The sequence below is a fragment of the Cryptomeria japonica genome, chromosome 8, assembly GCF_030272615.1.
Source record: "Cryptomeria japonica chromosome 8, Sugi_1.0, whole genome shotgun sequence".
Taxonomy (NCBI): Eukaryota; Viridiplantae; Streptophyta; class Pinopsida; order Cupressales; family Cupressaceae; genus Cryptomeria; species Cryptomeria japonica.
Genome location: NC_081412.1, coordinates 121,488,756 through 121,498,413, shown reverse-complemented (window position 1 = coordinate 121,498,413; position 9,658 = coordinate 121,488,756). Strand labels below are relative to the sequence as shown.

The 9,658-nt window shown below is 35.5% G+C and overlaps 1 protein-coding gene across 1 annotated transcript; it reads right to left on the bottom strand.

Moving 5' to 3' along the window:
• Window positions 1-7,441: 7,441 nt before the first annotated feature.
• LOC131041594 (trans-cinnamate:CoA ligase, peroxisomal-like) lies at window positions 7,442-9,139 on the bottom strand. The gene has a single exon (XM_057974729.2). The coding sequence runs from the start codon at window positions 9,137-9,139 to the stop codon at window positions 7,442-7,444; it is 1,698 nt and encodes a 565-aa protein (XP_057830712.2).
• Between the last annotated feature and the right edge of the window lie 519 nt (window positions 9,140-9,658).

The following is a 9,658-nucleotide window of genomic DNA, read 5'->3' as shown; positions in this document are numbered from 1 at the left end:
ACTACTAGTGCTCTTCCCCTACCTCTGTAATCAAAATCATTCTATGTAAAATCATTTACTACTCATTGTGCCTTATTTATATAATAAAACTACCATCATTATTGTACCTAATCTTATAAAACCACTTAGGTACCATACAAATATTTTTATATAGAAGATAGGTATCCATTTACAATCACTTATTTCTCTCTTTCTTGAAAAATCACAAGGTTTTCCCTTCTTTTCTCTAACAAAGTAAATAGAGAAGACTCATAGTCTTTCGAATTGTATGACAACTTTTTTGTGTCTTCAAGACTTTCCTCATACTATCTACTTTTTGACCAAAACCTTAAACTAATGATATATAATAAAGCAATGGCTTCCCTTTAGTGATAACAAGCAATCGTAAGAAAAACAACTCAAATATTATAACCTTGCTTGATTACGAATTTCTTTGAAATGTGAATATTCATATTTGTTCAATTTTTTGAAAATATTGTAATATTTTGTTATTTAGTTACATCAATTCATCCACAATACATCCATGCACAATATTTCATAGATTTTATGTTCCACTCTTTATTCCAACACTATTTTAAAAAATGATTTGTCAATTCTTAAATAGTACAAAGATGAACATCTTAACATATTTATTTTTAATACCCTTGAACATTATAATAAGAACACTATATATATTGAATTGACTTGTTATAACTATATTATCAGAAATATCATTTGTATTTTTTCAATTCTAACATATCCAGGGCCTTCATTCTTCAATCTCACACTTGTTTCAAGGGTCTCTCTTTAATTTTCCATCCATACTTTTCAAAATCTTTTCCATTATAACTCATTCATTTTATAATCTTAAAACCAAAATTCTTTACGATCTCGTGTTCACTACATTAAAATTCCTCTATCCTCTTCGTGAACATATAAGCTTGATTTCAATCAAATGTTCAGACCGTGGTGACAGGTGTATAACTTTACAAAATTTAACACATCACATATTTTTTTCAGTAGCCTTCTCTGTACCGTACATACTTTATTTTAGGAAGCATAAAGTTCCAAACTCAGCATACAACATATTATTTTTCACAAGCCTTTTGTACTAGACACACTTTATTTTTGTTTTATTTAGACGCCCTGCAAAGCTACTAGACTTCCAACAATTTGTTGATCTTTAATTAAACTGGAGAACCGAAAAATTAAGTTTATTTCTACAACACTATGATATTTCTACTAATCTGAATTAGACATTCTTCTAAGAATAAAAACTAATCGAGGGACCAGCAGTCTGGTTTATCTCTTCAAAGCCTTGGTCAGGCAACAATATAAATGCTACCATGGTAATCTGATGAGATTTTACGCTGCTGTTTCAATTCTGGCTTACTGAGTTTTCCCGAAGAAGTTGCGGCCACTTTTACAAAGAAAGGTTCACTGTAAGAAGAGGCTTACTACTTGAGAGCTCATTACCCAGATGAAGAAGAATAAAAGAGAAAGAATCCATCATTGATGTACCTTATCAACTGTAAGATCTATAAATACCTTTTGCTCACTACTTTGAGTAGCTAACACATGAAAGTCCACATTGCTCAACACTTTTCATCAACTCAAACAACATTGATCAAATGATCAGGAAGATAGATCCTCTTTCACACACCTTCATCACATTTCACTTTCTCTCAATGCGCACACACACACACACACACACACACACACACACACACACACACACCTATATCATCCTCATCAAATTATCCAAGTTTATTTATATCATCATCGCACATGCAAAATCTCCCAAGGTCCGCTAAGCATCTTAACTGAACGTCACAATTCAAATTAGGTTGGCACTATACATTCCCATAGTGGAAAAGAATGTAAATTGGACCACAACAATTCTTAATTGAAACCAAAAATAATATCAAACACTTTATACAACAACCCATAATCATTAGAGCAATAATGTGAAGTGTAAACACCCGAGGTCAGCCAAACCTAGAGTAAAACACCATCAAACTTAGAAACCATGCTTTTGAAGCCCAAGAACAAATGCCAATTGAATAGAGTGAAGCTAAGGACATTATCAACTTAACTCCAAATCTTCAACATCGGAAATCATAAGGCAGAGCAAGCATTTCACACGGAAACACTATCAAACATCATCACACTCTGATGAACACAACTTCCTTAGCACTGCAAACTGAAACACCAAATCTAGAATATAGCATCTTTATAGACTTCTTAACAACATATCCAAACTGCATGAATAGATGTACAATATAAAATATACACAGAGCAAATATCTCACCTTATCTGCATAGGAAACTCAATATCAATTATACCAAACAGTCACTAATGACAACAAAAGTATGTTAACATCAATGACAACACAACAACAACTCATTCTATCCAAACTTGCAACAAATGATGTAGTTGTTTTATTTTTTCTATTCCACATAATATGACACGATCCAAGCTAAAAAACATAACTACTAGTAGATTTTCTATCATTTGTATCACCTCCCCAATTTGAATCTTTATATCCAACCAGTGAAATTGGGGACACATAGCTACAGTGGATGACAAAGTGTAGAGTTCCTCTAATGTATCACAGATTCCTCTTATCAACCAACCAATGACTTTCTTTAGGTTCCTATAGAAATCTAGATACTAGATTGATTGGAAAATGAATATCTAGTTGTGAACGATTCAAATACATCAAGCTTCCAACAAGCTATCTATATAAATTGGCATCTAAAATTTTAGAAGTACATTCTTTAGTAAGCTTGATTCTTGATTGAAAGAGAGTAGAGGATGGCTTACATTCAAGCATGCTAAATTTTTCTAAAATATCCAAAGCATACTTTGATTGTGAGATAAATAATCCATCATGAAGTCTACATACTTGTAGTCCAAGAAAATAATTGAGTTCCCCTAAATCATTCATATTAAATTCCTCCTTATGATTAGATTTTAAATTATTGATCATCCAAATATTTGGCCCAGTAATAAGTAAATCATCTACAAAGATTGCAACAACAATAGTCTCATCTTTTATTTTCTTCACATAAAGATTTGGATTAGAATTACATGTTTCAAACCCGTGATGTTGAAAGTACTTATCAATCTTCTCATTCCATGCTCATGTTGCTTGTTTTAATCCATTAAGTGACTTCTTTAATCTTCAAACAAGATTAGGATTTTACTAATCTACATAGCCTTGTGGTTGTTCCATATATATTTCATCATATAATTTTCCATTTAACAAGGCATTTTTAACATGATCCATTTGATGAATTTCTCATCCAAGACTTGCAGCTAATGAAAGAATAATTTTGATTGTATTTAATTTAACAATGGGAGCAAACATTGCATCATAATCAACTCCTTTTTTATTATACCCTTTGGCAACCAATAACATTCTTACCATTTGGACATGGCACAAATATCCAAGTGCTGTTCTTTAGCAATGCATCATATTCCTCTTTCATAGCTTTCTCCCATTGTTTCTCCCCTCTAGCTTCTTCATATGAGTTTGGGTCATGTACCTATAATACTATGGCCATGAGAGCACTAACATTCCTTCCTTGGTTCTTAAGGCCTTGACTGTAGATTTCTTCAACACTCCTTTTCTTTTGTCTAGCTGAAATATCATCTTTTTCATCATGACTACTTGTAAAAAATGGCTGATCACATACATTAGTTGTTTCATTGGTGCATACTTCATTCTCAATAATATAGGGATAATTAGTTATGTAGAGTGAGAATAAGTGGCTAGAAGTTATGAATGTTCATCAAACTTTACATCTCTACTAACAATGGTTTTGTTCATTGTCAAATCTTATGACTTGTAAGCCTTTGATTCTTCACAATAACCCATAAATAAACACTTATGACTCTTTGGTTCTAACTTTTTTCTCTTTTTATTAGGAAAGTGAGCCCAAGAAATACACCCCAATACTTTGAAATGCCCAATGTGAGGTTTCCTACCACTTTAAGCCTCTCCAGGAGTGATATTTGTGAGGGCTTTGGTGGGTATTCTATTCATAATATGTGCAGTGCAAGAATCAACCAAACTCTTAAATTTATTATGCAGACTTTATGGAATACAACATACAATGAGCCATTTCTAAAAGAGTTCTATTCATTCTTTCGACGAGTCCATTCTATTAAGGGGTATAAGGAACTATTCGTTGCATCTTAATACCATATTTTGCACAAAATAATTCAAATGCATGATTACAATATTCACCCCCATTATCTAATCTTAAGCATTTAATTCTTTTTCCACTTTGGTTTTCAACTAATTCTTTAAACTTTTGAAAAACTTCAAATGCCTCATTTTTCCTTTCAAGAAAATAAACCCATATTCACCCGCTATAGTCATCAATAAAAGTGAGAAGATACCTAGCACCTAAAAGTGGTGGATAACCTGGTTCACATAAATCACTATGAATGAATTATAGTGCATGATTAGCTCTCCATTCTTTTCCTAATTCAAAAGGATCTCGATGGTGTTTACCTAATACGCATCCTTCACACACACCTTCATAAGTTGAAACTTTTAACCATGTCTTGTAACTCTTTATAATTTATATGTCCAAGTCTAGCATGCCAAAGTTTTAAAATGTAATCAACTTGAGCAATAAAAGCATGGGAGAGTGTGTGTTCATCATCAACAAACCCAATGAATTTAAAGAGACCTTCTTTATGATCAACTCTTCCAATATAAATTACATTTCTTGGGTCTTTTTTAATCTCCAACAACAACTTGATTTGTAGCGACAACAACCTCTTATCCAACTTGATAAATTTTAAATACTGAAATAAGATTCACCCCTAATCCTTCAGCTAATAATATATTTTTCAAAGACCAATTTGTCACATTAACATTCCCCTTGATTTGAATTCTCCCCCTCATGAAAATAAATAAACAAATATCTATCTCCAGTCATATGAAATGATGCTCCTAAATTTAAAATCCATTCCTAATTAGTGTCTAAAGAAAAGTATTCCCCTTTAACACTAGAATCATTTTTGGGTCTAGCACATCCCTACATATTTGGTTCTTTCTTTTTGAGGGAGATGGCTACCAAGCTATGTCTATCTGCCTTTCCATCCTTAAACCTTTCATCATTGGGCTTATATTGTTTTCTTTCATTTTATCTCTTCTTCAAACAAAATTTCTCCATATGATTCTCACCACCACAATACCTACAAATAATGGGTTTTCTTCACTCTTTCTTTTCTACACCATTATTTCTAGAAAAAGTGTTATAACTGTCATTATTTAAAAATTTATTATTGCTTTTCCAATTCTTCTTTCCATCAACATTTCTATAAAATGATTTTCCCTTAGCTACATATGCATGATTCTTCTTAATATAACCTTCTTTAACAAGTTGAACTTCTTCATCTAAAACTGACTTGTAAATTTGATCAAAAATTTGTTGGGGTGGTTGGGGGGGGGGGAAATTATGATTTAATTGAATAACTCATTTCCTTGATTCTTTAAATATCTTGTATGGTTGGGGAATTTTACTTTCAACCATTGAAATCAATTGAAAATATTTTTTTTGCATATTCAACACCTATTTTCTTTAGCCGAGCATTTAAATATGTAGCTTCATTAGAGTAATCACTTATTTTTTCAAAATCAACAGGATCCAAGTTCATCAAATTTTCTTCTATAGAAAACATACTAGCAATATCTGCATCTTTATAATATTTTTCTAACTTTTCCCACAACTCTATTGGATCGTCAATATCAACAAATCTTCTATTGAGATTGGACTGAAGGCTTTACCAATGATACCTTTAGCTTGCTCCAACTTGCACTTCCATAGCTCCTTTCCTTTTCCGGATTGAGGTTCTCCAATTTCTTTGTTCACTATCCTCCACAAAGCTTTTTCTCTTAAAGCATTCTTGACTAGAATCTTCTAATTTGCAAAATCACTTCCATCAAAGATAGGCAAAGCTTCATTTGAAGAACCCATGTTAGCAAAAAAAATTAATCTTTGAAAAAATATCAATCCAGCAATATTTATATTCGAGCCATATTAAAAATATTTGTAACTTAACTCTATCTTTGATACCATGTAAAAAACAAGCCCGAAAGATATAATTATGAAATAGCAATAAAAACAGGGCAAAAACAAGGAAAAACAGATTATAAAAATGAAGAAGAAATTGCTAAATTATTATATATATCCAACTTATATTATAGTCAGTATACAATCCAAATTACTCAACCAAGCTACAATTTGCAATGAGCAACATGCTATTTATTGTTGAGCTTAGAAACTTCCAGAATTCAAGAGATTTTTATTACTAGAATGTTCTTTTTTTATGAACAACTTCTTACTGTTTTAATATTTTGGAAAATTCATTTTTTCTAGATCATTTTGATCATCTTCTAGACAATTTTATACCTCTAACAGTTTCAAGGGTATCTCTCTAATTTATCATCCATACTTTTTCGAAATATTTTCCATCATAACTCATTCATTTTATGATGTTAAAACCAAAATTCTTTGCAAAACATCCTTTGTTATTGACATCACAACTATAAGCAACATTTAAAAATTTAAACACATAGTTATTTTCAATAATTTAAGCTACATCACACATGTCAAACAATTCATCAAATGAAAAGAAGAAACCATTTGTATCCAAATACATTGATGTAAGTTAATTAAATATGTTTTCTAATACTCCATTACAATCCATAAATAGTTTATACTAATAAATATGATTAAATCCTACACTAACTAGTTTACCCTCTTCTAAAATTGTATATCAGTAATACCAAATTAATTCAACTTGAGACATTGTGACCTTCAATAGGTTTTTTGTAATTTTGGAAATAGATTATTTATCGTATAACCGAAGCACTGGAATTGATAATGGAGATCATGATGAATTTGTTTGGAGTAAGGTCTTTTACTCACACCTTTAGGTTTCTATTTTCAAGACACTAGGAATATGAAGAAGACATAATTATTCATGGCGGATTCATTTATTTAGAAAAATAAAAATATCATTGTAAGAATAAGCCGTTCTTTACGATTTCCTGTTCACTCCATTAAATTTCAATCAACTGTTCAGACAGGTGGTGACAGGAAGTATAACCTTACAAAATCTAACACACAACATTTTATTTTTCCAGCAGCCTTATCTGTACCGTACACACTTTATTTTAGTAAGCATAAAGTTCCAAATTCAGCATATAACATATTATTTTTCACTAGCCTTTTCTACTGGACATACTTTATTCTTGTTTTATTTAGACACCCTACAAACGCTACTAGACTTCCAACAATTTGTTGATCTTTAACTGAACCGGAGAACCAAAAAATTAAGTTTATTTCTACAATACTATCATATCTCTACTAATCTGAATAAGACATTCTTGAAAGAATAAAAACTAATCCAGGGACAAGAAGTCTAGTTGATCTCTTCAAAGCCTTGGTCGGGCAACAACATAATTGTTACTATCGTCATCTGAGCTTTTACGCTGCTGTTTCGAAATAGCTTTACTGGCTTTTCCCGAAGGAGTTGGGGAAACTTTCTTGGCCAATTCTCTGACCAGAAACTTTTGTATTTCGCCGGTGGAGGTTATGGGCAGTTCCATAAACTTCACTACCTTGGGAACCATATAATGAGGAAGCTTGTCTCTACAGAAGGAGATTATCTCCTCCTCTTTTATCTTCTCCTTAGTGTTAACGAAAGCACAAGGCGTCTCACCCCAGTAAGGATGAGGCAGTGAAACAACAGCAGCCTCAGTGACCGAAGGATGAGTATACAGAACGGAGTCCACTTCAACACTGCTGATATTCTCCCCACCAGAAATGATCACGTCCTTCGAATGGTCCTTAATCTCCACATACCCATCAGGATGGATCACACCCACGTCACCCGTATGAAACCACCCGCCGGAAAAAGCTTCCGCGGTAGTGCTGGAATCTCTGAGATATCCTTTCATGAGTCCACTACCTCTTAACATAAACTCCCCCACGCTCTTTCCGTCCCGGGGAACGTTCAACATGGTATACGGGTCCTTCATATCCACGCTATCCAGGCTCAGAACATCCACTCCTTTGAGTGAGCCCCGATGGGACTCGGGCAACCCGTCCCATTCACTCTTCCACTCGCAGGCCAATGCGGGACTGCTGGTTTCGGTGAGCCCGTACGCATGACTTACATTGAATCCCATGTCTCCAATTTTCGACTCGACCGGCGACGCAAGCGGTGCGCCGCCGGTCAGAATGTGAACTCCACTGGCCAAGGGCGCGGCCGGCGTCCCCTGCGGCTCCGAGTTGACGATTATGTTGAGCACAATCGGCGCGCAACAGAGATGAGTCACCCGGTGGTCTGCAATGGCGGAGAATATTTCAGTGACAGTGGTATTGCGAATGCAGACATTGGTTCCGCCTCGTGCCGCAAGTGCCCAGGTGAAAGTCCAGCCATTGCAGTGGAACATAGGAAGCGTCCACAGGTAAACTGGCTCTCTCCTCATTTCCCACAGCAATAGAATCGCCAGGCTGCTCAGATATGCGCCACGGTGGCTGTAGACGACACCCTTGGGAGCCGATGTTGTGCCCGAGCTATAATTCAGCGCAATGGAGTCCCACTCGTCCTGTGGCACTAGTCCCTCGAACTGCGGGTCTCCCCGTCGCACCAGATCCTCGTACGTCATCATGTCGCCGGAGGTGTGGGACGGGTCGTCGTGAATGAGGACCAATTCGGGCTTTGTTTCCCGGTTGAGGATGGTCAGGGCCTGTTCGGCCAGAGGGAGGAATTGGTAGTCGACGAACAAGAGCTTGGCTTGGGAATGGGAAAGAATGAGGGCGATGTTGCGGGGGTCGAGACGGGTGTTGATGGTGTTGAGAATTGTGCCTGCCATGGGCACCGCGAAGTGCATCTCGTAGAGCGCTGGGACATTGGGGGCTACCACAGATACCACGTCTCCTCTCCCAGCGTACTGGGAGAGAGAGGACGCCACACGGCGACACCGATCCTTCGTTTGGGACCAGGTGAAACGAAGGTCTCCGTAGATTATCGAGGCTCGGTCTGCGTATACTTGTGCTGCTCTGTATAAGAAGCTGAGCGGCGACAGAGCAGTGAAATTCGCAGCGCATTTGGGTAAGTCCTCCATGTTTTCTTTGAGCTCCTTTCTCAAGTTTCTTGTGATTGTATTCGGAGGACCTCAATCTATCGACGTGAGTAAAAATTGGGTGGTGATGGGTGATTTACATAGTGTCAGATTGAACAAATCACACCTACTAGAACGTGAAGCACATGGAAATCCTTTGATAGATGAAATCACATGTTTAGATTTTTTTCCAAATGGAGTTGTCTGGTGGGGGCGGGTTCTTAAATATCAAAAGAATTAGTTTCAGTGAAATGGAAGATTTTGTCAATAAAATTGAAATATTTATATACTTTCACACTTACGTTGGATATAAGTTTTCAGTTGACTAAGAATTCAAATATTCAATGGTGAAACCTGAAACTTCAACGATGTTTATTCCAAGTCTTCTGGAAAATGGGAGGACAGCATTGATACCAATATATTCGGCTATGCATTTATTGCCGAAATTGTCGAGACTCCAGCTATCTGTGAGTAAGTTAGAAGCCGCCCGTCAGTCATAGCGCTGTAAATTCCACAATTTGG